The sequence below is a fragment of the Balaenoptera musculus genome, chromosome 2 (assembly GCF_009873245.2).
Source record: "Balaenoptera musculus isolate JJ_BM4_2016_0621 chromosome 2, mBalMus1.pri.v3, whole genome shotgun sequence".
Classification (NCBI taxonomy): Eukaryota; Metazoa; Chordata; class Mammalia; order Artiodactyla; family Balaenopteridae; genus Balaenoptera; species Balaenoptera musculus.
The window spans coordinates 77,323,252-77,344,155 of record NC_045786.1 but is presented as its reverse complement, the minus strand read 5'-3'; the positions used below and the strand labels follow the sequence as shown (position 1 = coordinate 77,344,155).

Sequence of the window (20,904 nt, the reverse complement as noted above, 5' to 3'; positions counted from 1 at the left end):
ATTAAACATATCTTAATCATTTTTTCTAGTTGTTTACAGTGCATTTTTGTGTTACGTGTTTATTATTTCTTCATGGCCGGAAGACTTAATCTCACTTTTGTTTTGTTTTTTGGTCAGTTAAAGTTATTGCTGCACTCCACAAGTTTCTCTGACCATGGATTTGTCATATTAACACTCTTATTAACATCAGTAACTCACCTTTTTAAAAAAAATGTCTGCCCTCTTGTTATCTGGCTCCAGGTAAAATTGATCTCTGTGTCATTTCCTAAAGTGCTTTGTTCTTTTCTGCTTTCATAGTAAAAACTCTTCAAAAGCATTTTCTCACCTTCTTCATTTCCTTATATTGTAAAGAAAGCTTTTTTCATTTTTGCCTGTATTTATCCTGCAAAATCATGATATGAATGTACCTTATCTTTGTTTAATATTGTATATCTATCATATACATATAAGAGTTGTATATTCTCATTTTTATATATTTTATTACATAGCTCTACCCCTTCCCCCATATTCTTTATTTCCTTCTTCTCCAGCTTAGGTTCCATGGTACACAACTTAATTATTCATTGAATATATTCTTAATTTCCCTGCCAATGTAGTGTGTGGCAAAACCCAACCTAATTTCCCCCATACTGCTTGTCTATATGGCTGGACAAAAATACACAGCCAAGTGGATTGGTCCTACTTTAACTTATTTACAAATATCAAGTGTAATGCTATTTTCCTCTCGTACTTTCTGAGAAGATAGTCCCCTCTCCCACTTTCAGAGGTGATTATTAAACAGGTTATTTTTTCTCCTCATGTTTCCAATACCTCTTCCAACATTACCATTCTCAGTTCACAACTTCCCCCTATTTTACTAAGAAAACAGTAAATTTTACGTCAATCTCTTGGCCTTTGTACCCATCTACTCTTCTTTCCCCATCATTACCATGGATTACTATCTCTTCTGTCTAAAGCTGATCACCTCACTGTGCACTGGATCCCATAGTCTGTCTTACTCAAGGACTTTGCTCCTACAATTATCCTGTTTTCCATTCTCTTGCAAAAATCAAATTTACTCTATCTATGAAATTATTTGCATTAGCATACAAACATGCCATAGGATCTCCAATATATATATTTTAAAACCTCCATAGACCTCATATGTACCTCTGGCCCTGTATCATTACTGTCCTTTACAGCAAAGCTTCTTAAAATAGTTGCCTCTACTCAATTTTTCTATTCCTCATTTGCCATTCTCTTGAAACTACAACATTTAGGCTTCTGTCTCTACTCTGCCTCTGAAACCATTCTTAACAAGGTCACTAGTAATCCACATTGCCAGTTCTAGTCAGTTATTATTCCTCATAGTAATTTATATCTCAGCAATATTTGAAATAGTTGTTCTCCCTCCTTGAAACACTTGATTTGGCTTCTGGAGCATCACACTCGTAATTTTCTTCCTTGTTTTCCTGACCTTTCTATGTTGGAGTGTCCAAGGCTCAGTCCTTGGCTCTCTTCTGTCTACATCCAATTCTGAGGTGCACTCATTCATTTCCATGGTTTTACGTACCATCAATATGTTGATCACTCTCACATTTCTACTTCTTGCTCAGATCTTTCTTTGAGCTCCAGACTCTTATTAACATCTTGCTTCCCACTTGATATCAGCACTTGGTATGTTAAACATCCTGTCTCCTAAAGGGGGAGCTCTTGCTTCCCTGCTCTCTGCAGACCTTCTCCTTTTCTCCCTCTCAGTAAAAACATTGAGTTATTTAGGCCAAAATCCAAGAGTCATCTTGATCCTTTTCTTTCCTCACACCATCATCCAATCCATCAACAAGTCCTGCCAATTCTGTCTTCAAAATACATGGAATTAACTACTTGTCAAAAACTCATTACTCCTACCCAAGCCCAAGCTACTGTGTTTCACTTATACTATTCTAATGACCTCCTAGATTTCCTACACTCAGTAGCAATACCACAGTAGCTAGAGTACAGTTGACCCTTGAACAGCTTGGGGTCTAGGGGCGCCGATCCTCTGAACAATCTAAAATCCCCATATAATTTATAGTCGGCCCTCTGTATCCCCAGATCCTATGTACCTGTGGTTCCACATCTGCAGATTCAACCAACTGTGGATCGTGTATTACTGTAGTATTTACTATTGAAAAATTGCTGCATGTAAGTGGACCCACATAGTTGAAACCCATGTTGGGTCAACTGCAATCCTTAAAAAAACTTAGGATAACACACAAACACACACACACACACACACACACACCGACTAAAAACCCTCCAAAGACTTCCCATGTCATTCAGAATAAAATCCAAACTATGAGGTAGGGTTTACAAGGTCCACCTAAGGTCACCCTGGGTGTTTCTGCAATCTCGAGACCTAACACTGCCTGTGTCACTGAGCTGAAGCCACACTGACCACATAGGTGATCTTTGAATATATTAAATGCATTCCAGCCTCAGGGTCTTTGTCTTCTTTGTTCCTCCAGATCTATACATGAATCATTCCCTCATTTGGAAGCCTTTCCCTAACCACTGTATTTTAAATAATTATGTCCCTCCCCCATTGCTCTGTCCTCTTATTTTTTCCTTCTTCCTTTTTTTTGGAGTGGGTGATGGTGCTGCACTGCACGGCTTGTGGGATCTTAGTTCCCTGACTAGGGATCGAACCAAGCCCAGCAGTGGAAGCACGGAGTCCTAACCACTGGACCACCAGGGAATTCCCTACTCAGTTCTCGTACCCTTTCTTTTTCTTCATAGCCCTTATCACTGTCATATGTTACATACGAGTGTGTATGTATGTATGTATGTGTTTATCATCTGTCTCTTCCTCTAGAGTGCAAGCTTTACTAGAGGAGAACTTTGGTTAATTGTCATGTGCCCATCATGTAGAATAGTACCTGGCAACGTAGTAAGTGCCCGATAAATGTGTTGAATAAGTAAAACCTATTAGGCATAGATATTACTACTCCCAATTTCAGATGTAGAAACTGAATCTACCACAGCTGGCAGGTTTTTTGATTCCAAATTTATTGCTTTTTGAACCTCAGCCACTTGTTTCTAGAACCTTATCTGATCGTTTATTTGTCCTCATCTGATTTCTCCTCATCAGAAATACTGTGCTTGTTTTTGTTACTCTTTAAGCATTTGCTACATTTGTTTTGTACTGTTACTGATGCATACCTCTTTCTTGCACTGTCCCAGTACCTTATGAATGCTTTGAAAATTATGGGGGAATCACAAATTATTTCTTCTTAGATCTCTTAGTATTTGAGTTTTAAACTTAGACTTGATTTTCTTTAAGCTATCCAGCTTTTTCTTTTAAAACTAATGTGAAATTCAGGATTTGAGATTTTTCATAAAAATTTTCTCCAGCAACCTGTAAACTTCTTAATTTGGGAGGTAATAATAGATTTGCTTTAAGAGAGAGTTTTCATCCTAAAAATACTCAGTATTGGTATCTTGTCTGCACTTTGTAAAAAGTACTTAAGTATGATTGAAAACAGAAGTGTTTTCAAGTTTTTGATAAGATTATCCCTTTCTTAATGGATTTTCTCGTATAGGAAAAATTTATTTCCTACTTTACTATTCTTCTGACTATCCTTTTTCTTTTTCACTTTTCCCAAGAAGTGGGGCAATATTGATTCAGCAGTAGAGGAACATCATGTGGTAAAGAAAGGTTTTCGTTTTTCTGTGAATTAGGTTACAGAGTCACTAGCAGGAAAGAGAAGGGCAAAGATTCATTTCCACATTCTTATGAGAAGAGGCTGAAATGAGGCAGCAAGAATTGTGCCTTGGTAGCTAATGAGAGTCTCTGCCTCTTCCGTGTGAACGGTGAGAGAAATCAGGCTGCTCTTAGTGTAGCTACCACCCACGAAGCTGTGAAGAAGGCTGGTGAGAGCAGATGGTATCCAGGCACAGTTTGATTTGTGTAGAAACCTGCATAAAGAGCAGCATGTGTTTTGTTTTGTTTTGTTTTCCCCTTAATTACTCAGAGCCAGGGAGATCAGTGTTCAAATAAAACATAGTGATACAGCCAGGAGAAAAAATTGTAAAAGAAGAAAACAGACAACTACGTTGTTAACTGCATCATTTCAATTCCATGATATTTACTGAGAGTGTCTGCTTTGTATAATGCTCTGTACCAGGCATTGTAAGACATGCAAAGAAGAGTGAGTTAAGTATTAAAAAATAAATTCAGTTCAGTAAACATGTCATTAGTGCCTTTTATATGCTGCTGAAGTGCTGGGAATATAGAAATTAAAGTAGTTCTATCCTTAAGGAGCTTACAATATAGTGGGGGAAATGAAGTAAATGGATAGTTTCGGTTGCACACAAGCAGGTTCTATGATATACGTATATCAAGATGCTATAGAAGCTCTGAAGAAAGGGTACTTAATTCACCCTGGGAGTATAGTGAGGAAGACAGGGCGGGAAGGCTTCTGGGAGAAGGTAAAACCCTAGTGTACAGCCCTGAGTCTTGAAGGATGAATAGTTGTTAGCCAGGTAAAAATGAGGGGTAGGGAGAGATCAGGGCACAAGGAAGAGTATGATCAAAGGGTCGGAGGCAAGAAATATCATGGCTGTTTGGGAGAGATCCAAGCAAGTACTGCTCTTGTAGCTGAAGGTAACATTTGTGGGAGAAGATGAGATTATGGTACCAGATTGTGATGGAGTTTGGAGCTTATCCTATATGTTCATGTTCCTTCCTGTGTGGCCTGTAGACTCTGCAACAGCAACTCTTAGAATATTTGCAGAAATGCAGGTCTAAACCCACACCAAGATATGGAAAATATCCGTAGAATCTGTTGTTTTTGCTCAGAATTGGGATTTTCCTATATGGCTAATGTACAACAGAATGCTCTGTATTTAACAAATATTTTTTTAAGTGATATATTTCATCAGGTTTACACAAACACAGTATTTATGAGAGAATTTATGTCTTACATTGGTGTTTTGGGAGGTTCCCAAGAGAAGAACTATGATTATAAAATGTCATTTATAAAGTAAATGTAGAAGACATGTATACTGACTCTTGGGATCAATAAAAAGGCAGAAAATTCCAAACAAAAAACAACTTGGAAGCCTAATTTGTGACTACATCTTTAAGGATATATTTTCCTAAAACCAGTTCAGAGTGAGAATTCCCTGAGACCTCTGTCACTCAGTGTTCAGTCTCTGGCCCTGTGTGTGTGTATACAGTTTAGGAGAAAGCAAGGAATATGGAAATGGAAAATGTTTCAGAATAATAGAAGGAACTTATGATATGTTTATAAATATTCTACATATCTCTCTTACTGTACAGGAATTAGAGAATAAAAGAAGACTACAAAAACAAGCTGCCGCTAGTCAAAGTGCCATGGAAGTTCGCTTGAATAGAGCTCTAGAAGAAGCAGAAAAGTATAAACTGGAGTTAAATAAACTAAAGCAAAATAACAAGGTATGGAAAAACTGAATAATTTGGGTAGTGATCACCTTTGGTATCTTTCTCTTTTATGCAAGACTCAAAAGTGATAGTTTTTAAATTATAATTCTTGATGTCACGGTGAACACACCTCTTTTCAGAAGAAATACCCTTATTAGCAATATGTACATTTCCAATAAGTTAGAATTATATTGCTTGGACTAGTGCCATACTTGGGTGATAGCACAATTCTGGAGAATTCATTCATTTTTTTCATCCAACAGATCTTTATTGTGTGCCCATCTTATATGCCAGACACCTTTCTAATCTCTGGGAATAAATAAATGGTGGAAAAAACTCTGTTTTGAATCTCAAGTCTGTTCTATCCCTCTCTGAGCCTCAATTTTCTAATATATAATGCAAGGGGCTATTTTACAGGTCAGTGGTTCTCAAACTTGAGCACATATCAGAATCACCTGGAAGGTTTATTTAAACATAGATTCCTGGGTCCCACCCACAGATTTTCTTATTCAGTAGATTTGGGGTGAGACGTGAGAATGTGCAGGTTTTTTTGTTTTTTGTTTTTTTAAATTTTTGTTGGAGTGTAGTTAATTTACAATGTTGTGTTAGTTTCTGCTGTACAGCGAAGTGAATCAGTTATACGTATATATATACCCATTCTTTTTTAGATTCTCTTCCCATATAGGCCATTACAGAGAATTGAGTAGAGTTCCCTGTGCTATACAGTAGTGTGTGTATGTCAATTCCAATCTTCCAGTTTATCCCTCCCCCCTTACCCTCTGGTAACCATGTTTGTTTTCTAGATCCGTGACTCTGTTTCTGTTTTGTAGATAAGTTCATTTGTACCCTTTTCTTAGATTCCACATATAAGCAATATCATATGATATTTTTCTTTCCCTGTTTGACTTACTTCACTCACTATGATGATCTCTAGGTCCATCCATGTTGCTGCAAATGGCACTATATTGTTCTTTTTTATGGCTGAGTAATATTCCATTGTGTGTGTGTGTGTGTGTGTGTGTGTGTGTACACATATATATATATACACACCACATCTTCTTTATCCATTCCGCTGTTGATGGACATTTAGGTTGCTTCCATGTCCTGGCTATTGTAAATAGTGCTGCAATGAACATTGGGGTGCATGTAACTTTTCGAAATATGATTTTCTCCAGATATGTGCCCAGGAGTGGGATTGCTGGATCATATAGTACCTCAATTTTTAGTTTCTTAAGGAACCTCCATACTGTTCTCCATAGTGGCTGTACCAATTTACACTACCACCAATGACGTAGGAGGGTTCCCTTTTCTCCACACCCTCTCCAACATTTATTGTTGTTGTTTTTTTTTTTAACATCTTTATTGGAGTATAATTGCTTTACAATGGTGTGTTAGTTTCTGCTTTATAACAAAGTGAATCAGTTATACATATACATATGTTCCCATATCTCTTCCTTCTTGCATCTCCCTCCCTCCCACCCTCCTTATCCCACCCCTCTACATGGTCACAAACCACCGAGCTGACCTCCCTGTGCTATGCGGCTGCTTCCCACTAGCTATCTATTTTACGTTTGCTAGTGTATATATGTCCATGCCACTCTCTCACTTTGTCCCAGATTACCCTTCCCCCTCCCCATATCCTCAAGTCCATTCTCTAGTAGGTCTGCATCTTTATTCCCATCTTGCCCCTAGGTTCTTCTGACCATTTTCTTATTTTTTTTCTTTAGATTCCATATATATGTGTTAGCATATGGTATTTGTTTTTCTCTTTCTGACTTACTTCACTCTGTATGACAGACTCTAGGTCCATCCACCTCACTACAAATAACTCAATTTCCTTTCTTTTTATGGCAGAGTAACATTCAATTGTATATATGTGCCACATCTTCTTTATCCATTCATCTGTTGATGGAAACTTAGGTTGCTTCCATGTCCTGGCTATTGTAAATAGAGCTGCAATGAACATTTTGGTACATGACTCTTTTTGAATTATGGTTTTCTCAGCGTATATGCCCAGTAGTGGGATTGCTGGGTCATATGGTAGTTCTATTTTTACTTTTTTAAGGAACCTCCATACTGTTCTCCATAGTGGCTACATCAATTTACATTCCCACCAACAGTGCAAGAGGGTTCCCTTTTCTCCACACTCTCTCCAGCATTTATTGTTTGTAGATTTTTTGATGATGACCATTCTGATGGGTGTGAGATGATATCTCATTGTAGTTTTGGTTTGCATTTCTCTAATGATTAATGATGTTGAGCATTCTTTCACGTGTTTGTTGGCAATCTGTATATCTTCTTTGGAGAAATGTCTATTTAGGTCTTCTGCCCATTTTTGGATTGGGTTGTTTGTTTTTTTAATATTGAGCTGCATGAGTTGCTGTATGTTTTGGAGATTAATCCTTTGTCAGTTGCTTCATTTGCAAATACTTTCTCCCATTCTGAGGGTTGTCTTTTCGTCTTGTTTATGGTTTCCTTTGCTGTACAAAAGCTTTTAAGTTTCATTACGTCCTATTTGTTTATTTTTGTTTTTATTTCCATTTCTCTAGGAGGTGGGTCAAAAAGGATCTTGCGGTGATTTATGTCATAGAGTGTTCTGCCTATGTTTTCCTCTAAGAGTTTGATAGTGTCTGGCCTTACATTTAGGTCTTTAATCCATTTTGAGTTTATTTTTGTGTATGGTGTTAGGGAGTGTTCTAATTTCATTCTTTTACATGTAGCTGTCCAGTTTTCCCAGCACCACTTATTGAAGAGGCTGTCTTTTCTCCACTGTATATTCTTGCCTCCTTTATCAAAGATAAGGTGACCATATGTGCATGGGTTTATCTCTGGGCTTTCTATCCTGTTCCATTGATCTATATTTCTGTTTTTGTGCCAGTACTATACTGTCTTGATTACTGTAGCTTTGTAGTATAGTCTGAAGTCAGGGAGCCTGATTCCTCCAGCTCCATTTTTCATTCTCAAGATTGCTTTGGCTATTCGGGATCTTTTGTGTTTCCATACAAATTGTGAAATTTTTTGTTCCAGTTCTGTGAAAAATGCCAGTGGTAGTTTGATAAGGATTGCATTGAATCTGTAGATTGCTTTGGATAGTAGAGTCATTTTCACAATGTTGATTCTTCCAATCCAAGAACATGGTATATCTCTCCATCTATTTCTATCATCTTTAATTTCTTTCATCAGTGTCTTATAATTTTCTGCATACAGGTCTTTTGTCTCCTTAGGTAGGTTTATTCCTAGATATTATTCTTTTTGTTGCAGTGGTAAATGGAAGTGTTTTCTTAATTTCACTTTCAAATTTTTCATCATTAGTGTATAGGAATGCAAGAGATTTCTGTGCATTAATTTTGTATCATGCTACTATACCAAATTCATTGATTAGCTCTAGTAGTTTTCTGGTAGCATCTTTAGGGTTCTCAATGTATAGTATCATGTCATCTGCAAACAGTGACAGCTTTACTTCTTCTTTTCCGATTTGGATTCCTTTTATTTCTTTTTCTTCTCTGATTGCTGTGGCTTAAACTTCCAAAACTATGTTGAATAATAGTGGTGAGAGTGGGCAACCTTGTCTTGTTCCTGATCTTAGTGGAAATGGTTTCAGTTTTTCACCATTGAGGACGATATTGGCTGTGGGTTTGTCACATATGGCTTTTATTATGTTGAGGAAAGTTCCCTCTATGCCTACTTTCTGGAGGGTTTTTATCATAAATGGGTGTTGAATTTTGTCGAAGGCTTTCTCTGCATCTATTGAGATGATCATATGGTTTTTCTCCTTCAATTTGTTAATATGGTGTATCACGTTGATTGATTTGCGTATATTGAAGAATCCTTGCATTCCTGGGATAAACCCCACTTGATCATGGTGTATGATCCTTTTAATGTGCTGTTGGATTCTGTTTGCTAGTATTTGTTGAGGATTTTTGCATCTATGTTCATCAGTGATATTGGCTTGTAGTTTTCTTTCTTTGTGACATCTTTCTCTGGTTTTGGTATCAGGGTGATGGTGGACTCGTAGAATGAGGTTGGGAGTGTTCCTCCCTCTGCTATATTTTGGAAAATTTGAGAAGGATAGGTGTTAGCTCTTCTCTAAATGTTTGATAGAATTCGCCTGTGAAGCCATCTGCTCCTGGGCTTTTGTTTGTTGGAAGAGTTTTAATCACAGTTTCAATTTCAGTGCTTGTGATTGGTCTGTTTCTATTTTCTATTTCTTCCTGGGGCAGTCTCAGCAGGTTGTGCATTCCTAAGAATTTGTCCATTTTTTCCAGGTTGTCCATTTTATTGGCATAGAGTTGCTTGTAGTAATTTCTCATGATCCTTTGTATTTTTGCAGTGTCAGTTGTTACTTCTCCTTTTTCATTTCTAATTCTATTGATTTGAGTCTTCTCCCTTTTTTTCTTGATGAGTCTGGCTAAAGGTTTATCAATTTTGTTTATCTTCTCAAAGAACCAGCTTTTACTTTTATTGATCTTTCTATCGTTTCCTTCATTTCTTTTTCTTTTATTTCTGATCTGATCTTTATGATTTCTTTCCTTCTGCTAACTTTGGGGTTCTTTGGTTCTTCTTTCTCTAATTGCTTTAGGTGCAAGGTTAGGTTGTTAATTTGAGATGTTTCCTGTTTCTTTTTTTTTTTTTTTTTTTTTAAATTTATTTATTATTTATTTATTTATGTCTGTGTTGGTCTTCGTTTCTGTGCGAGGGCTTTCTCTAGTTGCGGCAAGTGGGGGCCACTCTTCATCGCAGTGCGCGGGCTTCTCATTATCGCGGCCTCTCTTGTTGAGGAGCACAGGCTCCAGATGCGCAGGCTCAGCAATTGTGGCTCACGGGCCCAGTTGCTCTGCGGTATGTGGGATCTTCCCAGACCAGGGCTCGAACCCGTGTCCCCTGCATTGGCAGGCAGATTCTCAACCACTGCGCCACCAGGGAAGCCCCTGTTTCCTGTTTCTTAACGTAGGCTTGTATTGCTATAATCTTCCCTCTTAGAACTGCTTTTGCTGCATCCCATAGGTTTTGGGTCGTCGTGTCTCCATTATCATTTGTTTCTAGGTAGTTTTTGATTTCCCCTTTGATTTCTTCAGTGATCACTTCGTTATTAAGTAGTGTATTGTGTAGCCTCCCTGTGTTTGTATTTTTTACAGATCTTTTCCTGTAATTGATATCTAGTCTCATAGCGTTGTGGTCAGAAAAGATACTTGATACGATTTCAATTTTCTTAAATTTACCAAGGCTTGATTTGTGACCCAAGATGTGATCTATCCTGGAGAATGTTCCATGAGCACTTGAGAAAAATGTGTATTCTGTTGTTTTTGGGTGGAATGTCCTATAAATATCAATTAAGTCCATCTTGTTTAATGTATCATTTAAAGCTTGTGTTTCCTTATTTATTTTCATTTTGGATGATCTGTCCATTGGTGAAACTAGGGTGTTAAAGTCCCCTACTATGATTGTGTTGCTGTCGATTTCCCCTTTTATGGCTGTTAGTATTTGCCTTATGTATTGAGGTGCTCCTATGTTGGGTGCATAAATATTTACAATTGTTATATCTTCTTCTTGGATTGATCCCTTGATCATTATGTAGTGTCCTTCTTTGTCTCTTGTAATAGTCTTTATTTTAAAGTCTATTTTGTCTGATATGAGAATTGCTACTCCAGCTTTCTTTTGATTTCCATTTGCATGGAATATCTTTTTCCATCCCCTCACTTTCAGTCTGTATGTATCCCTAGGTCTGAAGTGGCTCTCTTGTAGACAGCATATATACGGGTCTTGTTTTTGTATCCATTCAGCCAGTCTGTGTCTTTTGGTGGAAGCATTTAATCCATTTACATTTAAGGTAATTATTGATATGTATGTTCCTATTCCCATTTTCTTAAATGTTTTGCGTTTGTTATTGTAGGTGTTTTCCTTCTCTTGTGTTTCTTGCCTAGAGTAGTTCCTTTAGCATTTGTTGTAAAGCTGGTTTGGTGGTGCTGAACTCTCTCAGCTTTTGCTTGTCTGTAAAGGTTTTAATTTCTCCATCAAATCTGAATGAGATCCTTGCTGGGTAGATTAATCTTGGTTGTAGGTTTTTCTCCTTCATCACTTTAAATATGTCCTGCCACTCCCTTCTGGCTTGCAGAGTTTCTGCTGAAAGATCAGCTGTTAACCTTATGGGGATTCACTTGTGTGTTATTTGTTGTTTTTCCCTTGCTGCTTTTAATATTTTGTCTTTGTATTTAATTTTTGATAGTTTGATTAATATGTGTCTTGGCGTGTTTCTCCTTGGATTTATCCTGTATGGGACTCTCTGTGCTTCCAGGACTTGATTAACTATTTCCTTTCCCATATTAGGGAAGTTTTCAACTATAATCTCTTCAAATATTTTCTCAGTCCCTTTCTTTTTCTCTTCTTCTTCTGGGACCCGTATAATTCGAATGTTGGTGCATTTAATGTTGTCCCAGAGGTCTCTGAGACTGTCCTCAGTCCTTTTCATTCTTTTTTCTTTAGTCTGCTCTGCAGTAGTTATTTCCACTATTTTATCTTCCAGGTCACTTATCCGTTCTTCTGCCTCAGTTATTCTGCTCTTGATCCCTTCTAGAGCATTTTTAATTTCATTTATTGTGTTGTTCATCGTTGCTTGTTTCCTCTTTAGTTCTTCTACGTCCTTGTTAAATGTTTCTTGCATTTTCTCTCTTCTATTTCCAAGATTTTGGATCCTCCTTACTATCATTCTGAATTCTTTTTCAGGTAGACTGCCTATTTCCTGTTCATTTGTTAGATCTGGTGGGTTTTTACCTTGCTCCTTCCTCTGCTGTGTGTTTTTCTGTCTTCTCATTTTGCTTATCTTAGTGTGTTTGGGGTCTCCTTTTCGCAGCCTGCAGGTTCGTAGTTCCTGTTTTTTTGGTGTCTTTCCCCAGTGGCTAAGGTTGGTTCAGAGGGTTGTGTAGGCTTCCTGGTGGAGGGAACTAGTGCCTGTGTTCTGGTGGATGAGGCTGGATCTTGTCTTTCTGGTGGGCAGGTCCACGTCTGGTGGTGTGTTTTGGGGTGTCTGTGGCCTTATTATGATTTTAGGCAGCCTCTCTGCTAATGGATGGGGCTGTGTTCCTGTCTTGCTAGTTGTTTGGCATAGGGTGTCCAGCACTGTAGCTTGCTGGTCGTTGAGTGAAGCTGGGTCTTGGTGTTGAGTGGAGATCTCTGGGAGATTTTCACCGTTTGATATTACGTGGAGCTGGGAGGTCTCTTGTGGACCAGTGTCCTGAACTTGGCTCTCCCACCTCAGAGGCACAGCACTGACTCCTGGCTGGAGCACCAAGGGCCTTTCATCCACACAGCTCAGAATAAAAGGGAGAAAAAATAGACAGACAGACAGAAAGAAAGAAAGAAAGAAAGAAAGAAAGAAAGAAAGAAAGAAAGAAAGAAAGAGGATAAAATGAAATAAAATAAAGTAAGATAAAATAAAATAAAGTTATTAAATAAAGAATAATTATTAAGAAAAAATTTTTAAGTAAAAAAACAAAAACCAAAAATGGACAGACAGAACCCTAGGACAAATGGTGAAAACAAAGCTATACAGACAAAATCTCACACAGAAACATACACATACACACTCACCAAAAGAGGAAAAGAGGAAAAAATAATATATCTTGCTCCCAGAGTCCACCTCCTCAATTTTGGATGATTCGTTGTCTATTCAGGTGTTCCACGGGTGCAGGGTACATTAAGTTGATTGTGGAGATTTAATCTGCTGTTCCTGAGGCTGTTGGGAGAGATTTCCCTTTCTCTTCTTTGTTCACACAGCTCCCAGGGATCAGCTTTGGATTTGGACCCGCCTCTGCGTGTAGGTCGCCTGAGGGTGTCTGTTCCCCTCCCAGACAGGACGGGGTTAAAGGAGCAGCTGATTTGGCGGCTCTGGCTCACTCAGGCCGGGGGGAGGGAGGGGTACAGATGCAGGGCGAGCCTCCGGCCGCAGAGGCCAGCGTGACGTTTCACCAGCCTGATGCACGCCGTGCGTTCTCCCGGGGCAGTTGTCCCTGGATCACTGGACCCTGGCAGTGGCGGGCTGCACAGGCTCCCAGGAGGGGTGGTGTGTATAGTGACCTGTGCTTGCACACAGGCTTCTTGGTGGCTGCAGCAGCAGCCCTAGCGTCTCATGCCCGTCTCTGGGGTACGCACTGATAGCCGCGGCTCATGCGCGTCTCTGGAGCTCCTTTAAGCAGCGCTTTTAATCCCCTCTCCTCGTGCACCAGGAAACAAAGAGGCAAGAAAAAGTCTTTTGCCTCTTCGGCAGGTCCAGACTTTTTCCCGGACTCCCTCCTGGCTAGCTGTGGTGCACTAGCCGCCTTCAGGCTGTGTTCACACCACCAACCCCAGTCCTCTCCCTGCGATCCTACCGAAGCCCGAGCCTCAGCTCCCAGCCCCCGTCCACCCCGGCAGGTGAGCAGACAACCCTCTCGGGCTGGTGAGTGCTGGTCGGCGCCGATCCTCTGTGCGGGAATCTCTCCGCTTTGCCCTCCGCACCCCTGTTGCTGCGCTCTCCACCGTGGCTCTGAAGCTCCCCACCTCTGCCACCCGCATTCTCCACCCGCAAAGGGGCTTCCTAGTGTGTGGAAACCTTTCCTCCTTCACAGCTCCCTCCCACTGGTGCAGGTCCCTTCCCTATTCTTTTGTCTCTGTTTTTTCTTTTTTCTTTTGCCCTACCCAGGTGCGTGGGGAATTTCTTGCCTTTTGGGAGGTCTGAGTTCTTCTGCCAGCGTTCAGTGGGTGTTCTATAGGAGCAGTTCCATGTGTAGATGTATTTCTGATGTATCTGTGTGGAGGAAGGTGATCTCCACGTCTTACTCTTCTTCCATCTTCTCAAATCCCAACATTTATTGTTTGTAGACTTTTTGATGATGGCCATTCTGACTGGTGTGAGGTGATACCTCATTGTAGTTTTGATTTGCATTTCTTTAATAATTAGTGATGTTGAGCATCTTTTCATGTGCCTCTGGGCCATCTGTATGTCTTCTTTGGAGAAATGTCTATTTAGATCTTCCACCCATTTTTTGATTGGGTTGTTTCGTTTTTTGATATTGAGCTCCATGAGCTGTTTGTATATTTTGGAGATTAATCCCTTGTCAGTTGCTTCATTGGCAAATATTTTCTCCCATTCTGAGGGTTGTCTTTTTGTTTTGTTTATGGTTTCCTTTGCTGTGCAAAAGCTTTTAAGTTTAACTAGGTCCCATTTATTTATTTTTGTTTTTATTTTCATTACTCTTGGAGGTGGATTGAAAAAGATCTTGCTACGATTTATGTCAGAGAGTGTTCTGCCTGTGTTTTCCTCTAAGAGTTTTTATAGTATCTGCCTTACATTTATGTCTTTAATCCATTTTGAGTTTATTTTTGTGTATGGTGTTAGGGAGTGTTCTAAATTCATTCTTTAACATGTACCTGTCTAGTTTTACCAGCACCACTTACTGAAGAGACTGTCTTTACTCCATTGTATATTCTTGCCTTCTTTGTCATAGATTGGATGACCATAGGTGTGTGGGTTTTTCTCTTGACTTTCTTTCGTGGTCCATTGATCTATATTTCTATTTTTGTGCCGGTACCATACTGTTTTGATTACTGTGGCTTGGTAGTGTAGTCTCAAGTCAGGGAGCCTAATTCCTCCAGCTCTGTTTTTCTTTCTCAAGATTGCTTTGGCTCTTTGTAGTCTTTTGTGTTTCCATAAAAATTGTAAAATATTTTGCTCTAGTTCTTTGAAAAATGCCATTGGTAACTTGGTAGGGATTGCATGGAATCTGTAGATTGCTTTGGTTAGTATAGTCATTTTCACAATGTTGATTCTTCCAATCCAACAACATGGTATATCTCTCCATCTGTTTGTGTCATCTTTTATTTCTTTCATCAGCATCTCATAGTTTTTGGAGTACAGGTCTTTTGTCTCCTTGGGTAGGTTTTTTCCTAGGTATTTTATTCTTTTTGATGCCATGGTAAATGGGATTGTTTCCTTGATTTCTGTTTCTAATCTTTCATTGTTATTGTATAGGCATGCAAGAGATTCCTGTGTATTAATTTTCTATCCTGCAATTTTACCGATGCATTGATGAGCTCTAGTAGTTTTCTGGTAGCATCTTTAGCATTTTCTATGTGTAGTATCATGTCATCTGCAAACAGTGACAGTTTTACTTCTTCTTTTCCAGTTGGGATTCCTTCTATTCCTTTTTCTTCTCTGGTTGCGTGGCTAGGGCTTCCAAAACTATTTTGAATTATAGTAGTGAGAGTGAACATCCTTGTTTTGTTCCTGATCTTAGAGGAACTGCTTTCAGTTTTTTACCATTGAGAATGATGTTTGCTGTGGGTTTGTCATGTATGGCCTTTATGATGTTGAGGTATGTTCCCTCTGCCCGCTTTCTGGGGATTCTTTATCATAAATGGGTGTTGAATTTTGACAAAAGCTTTTTCTGCATCTATTGAGATGATCATGTGGTTTTATTCTTCAATTTGTTTTTTCTTTAATATTAATCTATTTATTTGGCTGTGCTGGGTCTTAGTTGCAGCATGCAAGATCTTTGTTGCTGTATGTGGCATCTGTTGCGACATGCAGGATCCTTAGTTGTGGCATGCAGGATCTAGTTCCCTGACCAGGGATTGAACCCAGCCCCCTGCATTGGGAGCAAGGAGTCTTAACCATGCTTAACTAGTCTTCACTGGACTGCCAGGGAAGTCCCTATTCATTTTGTTGATGTGATGTATCAGATTGTTTGATTTGTGTTATTGCAAAATCCTTGCATCCCTGGGATAAATCCCACTTGATCACGGTGTATGATCCTTTTAATGTGTTGTTTGATTCAGTTTGCTAGTATTTTGTTGAGGATTTTTGCATTTATTTTCATCAGTGATATTCGCCTGTAATTTTCTTTTTTTCTGATACCATTGTCTGGTTTTGGTATCAGGGTGATGGTGCCCTCATAGAATGAGCTTGACAGTGTTTCCTTCCTCTGCAATTTTTTGGAATAGTTTCAGAAGGATAGGTATTAACTCTTCTCTAAACGTTTGATAGAATTTGCTGTGAAGCCATCTGGTCCTGGACTTTTGTTTGTTGGAAGATTTTTAATCACAGTTTCAATTTCATTACTTGTGATTGGTCTGTTCATATTTTCTATTTCTTCCTGGGGCAGTCTCAGCAGGTTGTGCATTCCTAAGAATTTGTCCATTTCTTCTAGGTTGTCCATTTTATTGGCATATAGTTGCTTGTTGTAGTCTCTTACGATCCTTTGTATTTCTGTGGTGTCCACTGTAACTTCTCCATTTTCATATCTAATTTTATTGATTTGAGCCCTCCCTTTTTTTCTTGATGGGTCTGGCTAAAGGTTTATCAATTTTATCTTCTCAAAGAACCAGCTTTTAGTTTCGTTGATTTTTGCTATTGTTTTCTTCATCTCTATTTCATTTATTTGTGCTCTGATGTTTATGATTTCTTTCCTTCTATTAACTTTAGGTTTTGTTTGTTCTTCTTTCTCTAGTTGATTTAGGCGTAAGGTTTGGTTGTTTATTTGAGATTTTTCTTGTTTCCTGAGGTAGGAGTGTATTGCTATAAACTTCCCTCTTAGAACTGCTTTTGCTGCATCCAATAGGTTTTGCATTCTCGTCTTTTTGTCATTTGTCTCTAGGTATTTTTTTATTTCCTTTTTGATTTTTTTAGTGATCCATTGGTTATTTAGTAACATATTGTTTAGCTTCCATGTGTTTGTGTTTTTTACAGGTTTTTTTGCCTGTAATTTATTTCTAATCTCATAGCTTTGTGGTTAGAAAAGATGCTTGATATGATTTCAGTTTTCTTAAATTTACCGAGGCTTGATTTGTGACCCAAGATGTGATCTATCCTGGAGAATGTACCATGTGCATTTGAGAAGAAAGTGTATTCTGCTGCTTTCGGTTGGGATGTCCTATAAATATCAATTAGGTCTATCTGGTCTAATATGTCATTTAAGACTTTTGTTTCCTTATTAATTTTCTGTCTCGGTGATCTGTCCATTGTGTAAGAGAGGTGTTAAAGTCCCCCACTATGGTTGTGTTACTATAAGTTTCCCCTTTTATGGCTGTTAGCATTTGCCTTATATATTGAGGTGCTCCTATGTTGGGTGCATATATATTTACAATTGTGTACTTAAATATGCAATTGTAAATTCTTCTTGGATTGATCCCTTGATCATTATGTAATGTCCTTCCTTGTCTTGTAACAGTCTTTATATAAAGTCTATTTTGTCTGATATAAGTATTGCTGTTGCAGCTTTGTTTTGATTTCCATTCACATGCAGTATCTTTTTCCATCCCCTCACTTTCAGTCTGTAAGTATCCCTAGGTCTGAGGTGGGTCTCTTGTAGACAGCATATATATGGGTCTTGTTTTTGTATCCATTCACCCAGTCTGTGTGTTTTGGTTGGAACATTTAATCTATTTACACTTAAGGTAATTATCGATATGTATGTTCCTATTGCCATTTTCTTAATTGTCATGGGTTTATTTTTGTGGGTCTGTTTTCTTCCCTTACTCTTTTGTTCTTTTCTTTTGTGGTTTGATGACCATCTTTAGTGTTGTGTTGGGTTGCTTTTTCTTTTTTGTGTGTTTATCTATTGTAATTTTCAGGTTTGCATGTCCTATGAGGCTTTGATAAAGCAGTCTTTATATATACAAGGTTGTTTTAAGTTGGTGGTCTCTTAATTTCAAATGCTATTCCCATTTTCTGCATTTGTACTTTCCTCTTCTCACAGTTGCTGGATTTGATATCATATTTGTGTATGGATGATTTACTGCCTTTACTGTATGTTTGGCTTTACCAGTGAGCTTTCGCATTTGTGATTTTCTTGTTTCTAGTTGTGGTCTCTTCCCCCATCCCCACCCCCCTGCCTAGAGAAGTTCTTTTAGGAGTTTAGAAGTTCATTTGTTGTAAAGCTGGTTTGATGGTACTGAATTCTCTTAGCTTTTGCTTGTCTGTAAAGCTTTTGATTTTTCTGTCGAATCTGAATGAGAACCTTGCTGGGTAGTGTATTCTTGGTTGTAGGTTTTTCTCTTTCATCACTTTAAGTATATCCTGCCACTCCCTTCTGGTCTGCAGAGTTTCTGCTGAAAAATCATCTGATAACCTTATGGGGATTCCCTTGTTTGTTATTTGTCGCTTTTCCCTTGTTTCTTTTAATATTTTTTCTTTGTATTTAATTTTTGTTAGCTTGATTAATTTGTGTCTCAGCATGTTCCTCCTTGGGTTTATCCTGTATGGGACTCTCTGCGTTTCCTGGACTTGGGTGGGTATTTCCTTTCCCATGTTAGGGAAGTTTTCCACTATAATCTCTTTAAATATTTTCTCAGGCCCTTTCTCTTTTTCTTCTTCCTCTGGGACTCCTATAATTAGAATGTTGGTGCATTTAATGTTGTCCCAGAGGTCTCTGAGACTGTCCTCATTTCTTTCCATTCTTTTTCTTTATTCTGTTCTGCAGCAGAGATTTCCACCATTCTGTCTTCCAGGTTACTTATTTGTTCTTCTGCCTCAGTTATTCTGCTATTGATTCCTTCTAGTCTATTTTCATTTCAATTATTGTACTGTTCATCTCTGGTTTTTTGTTCTTTAGTTCTTCTAGGTCTTTGTTAAACATTTCTTGTATCTTCTCGATCTGTGCCTCCATTCTTTTTCCAAGATCTTGGATCATCTTTACTATCATTACTCTGAATTTTTCTTTAGGTAGATTGTTTCCTCTTTACTTAATTGTTCTTGTAGGTTTCTATCTTCCTCCTTCATCTGCAACATATTTCTTTGCCTTTTCATTTTGTCTAACTTACTGTGTGTGTGGTCTCCTTTCCGCAGGCTGCAGGATTGTAGTTCCTCTTGCTTCTGGTGTCTGCCCCCTAGTGGGTGAGGTTTGTCCAGAGGCTTGTGCCATTACCCCCTTGATAGGAGGTTTGACTGGTGTTGTGGTGACCAGAGCCTGCCCTGGATATTGAGTGGGGCCTCCCTTTGCTCTCTGGTTGTCACTGTCCTGTCAGGGGTGGGGTCTGCTCCCTGGTTGTTGGAGTAGAGGCCCCAGATCTGTTTCTTAGCTGTGTTTCTGTACTGTGGTGTGAGGTAGGTGGGAATGGAGCACTCCCACTGGGAGATAAGCCACTGAGTATTCCTCCTCTGGAGCTGTTCACCGTGAATGTGCTCTGTTCTGTCCCCTTTCGCCCATTGTGTGGGCTCACAAAGTACACTGTTGTTGGCACTGCCCTCGGTCCCACCTTAACTGTGGGTATGCCGGCAGTTGGCTCTGGTGACTCTCAGGCGTTGTTTTCACCAGGCCACTGGCACAGCTCCACTGAAGTCAGGTCCCAGGACTACAGTAGTCGTGCACCTGGACCTGCTGTGGAGCTATGGAAGCAGCTCAGACTGGCCTGGCCCAACCTCTGCATGTATGTGCCCACAAAGCCCACAGCTGCTAAAGCCAGACTCGTCCCACCTGCTGGAGCACTTGTCCTTTCAGATGTTTTGCAGGCACTGAATTTAGGAAGCCATCAGCGGAGGTGTAACTCCGCAGTTCACGCAGCCATGAGGAGAGATTTCAGCTCTTCTTCCTTAGTCACACGGCCCCTGGGGTTCAGCTGTGGTTTCAGCCCCACCTCTGTGTGTTCCTCCCTCCAGAGTCTGCTCCAGAGGTTATCAGAGCACAAGAGCCCATCAGGCAGGAAGGAACCGTGGTGGTGATCGGGGTGAGCAGGCTCCCCAGGCGGGAGGGTGCTGGGGTAGGGATTGGAACATGCAAGCCCATCAGGCAGCAATCAGGTGAGTGGGTCCCCCAGGCTGAGGGAAGGGGGCGGAGGAGGCAATAGCTGAGCCATGAGTGCCAGCTCCAACGGGAGCCCTCCTTAGTGCCCATGGATGCAGGGGCTGGTGCGTGAGGGGAGAGGCTGTAATGGCCGCCCCGCCCTTTGCGCATCACTCAACAATGGCTCTTTGCCTCTGTGGAGGTCCAGGCTTCCTCCACGAGCATTCCTGGTTGTGGAGCTCCTTACTCCCGTCCCCTCTGGCTGTCTTCTCACACCCAACAGCAGTCCCGTCCCCAGGTTTGCTCTCCAAACCCCACATTCCAGCCCCCAACCCCCAGCCACCGGCAGACACCTGTCTCAGGCTGAGGTGCACAGGGCTGTGGCACAGAGCATCCCATCCTGCTTCCTCTCCTCTTCCTTTTTCCTTCTTTCTTTTGTCCTACCCAGTTATACGGGGATCTTTCTTGTCCTTTTAGGTGTCTCAGGTCCTCTGCTAGTGTTCAGCAGGTGCTCTGTGAGAATTTTTCTATTTCTAAATGTATTCTTGATGCATTTGTGGGGAGAGATGAACTCCACGTCCTCCTACTCCTCCACCATCTTGGAAAGTCCAAATGTGCAGGTTTAACAAGTTACCAGCTGATGCTGATGCTAGTGATTCTGAGATGACATTTTGATAACCACTGTTATAGAGTTATTGTAAGGATCACCATTGTGTCTCTAACATCTAGCCA

General features: G+C 39.8%; 1 protein-coding gene across 6 annotated transcripts in view; it reads left to right on the top strand.

Moving 5' to 3' along the window:
- Positions 1-20,904, top strand: part of TEX9 (testis expressed 9) — a 247,054-nt gene that overhangs the window by 206,190 nt on the left and 19,960 nt on the right. For all 6 annotated transcript variants that reach the window (XM_036842658.1, XM_036842657.1, XM_036842659.1 and 3 more), the window contains one exon: positions 5,303-5,437. In XM_036842658.1, coding sequence (XP_036698553.1) covers positions 5,303-5,437 — 135 coding nt within the window. The remainder of the gene's footprint in view (positions 1-5,302; positions 5,438-20,904) is intronic.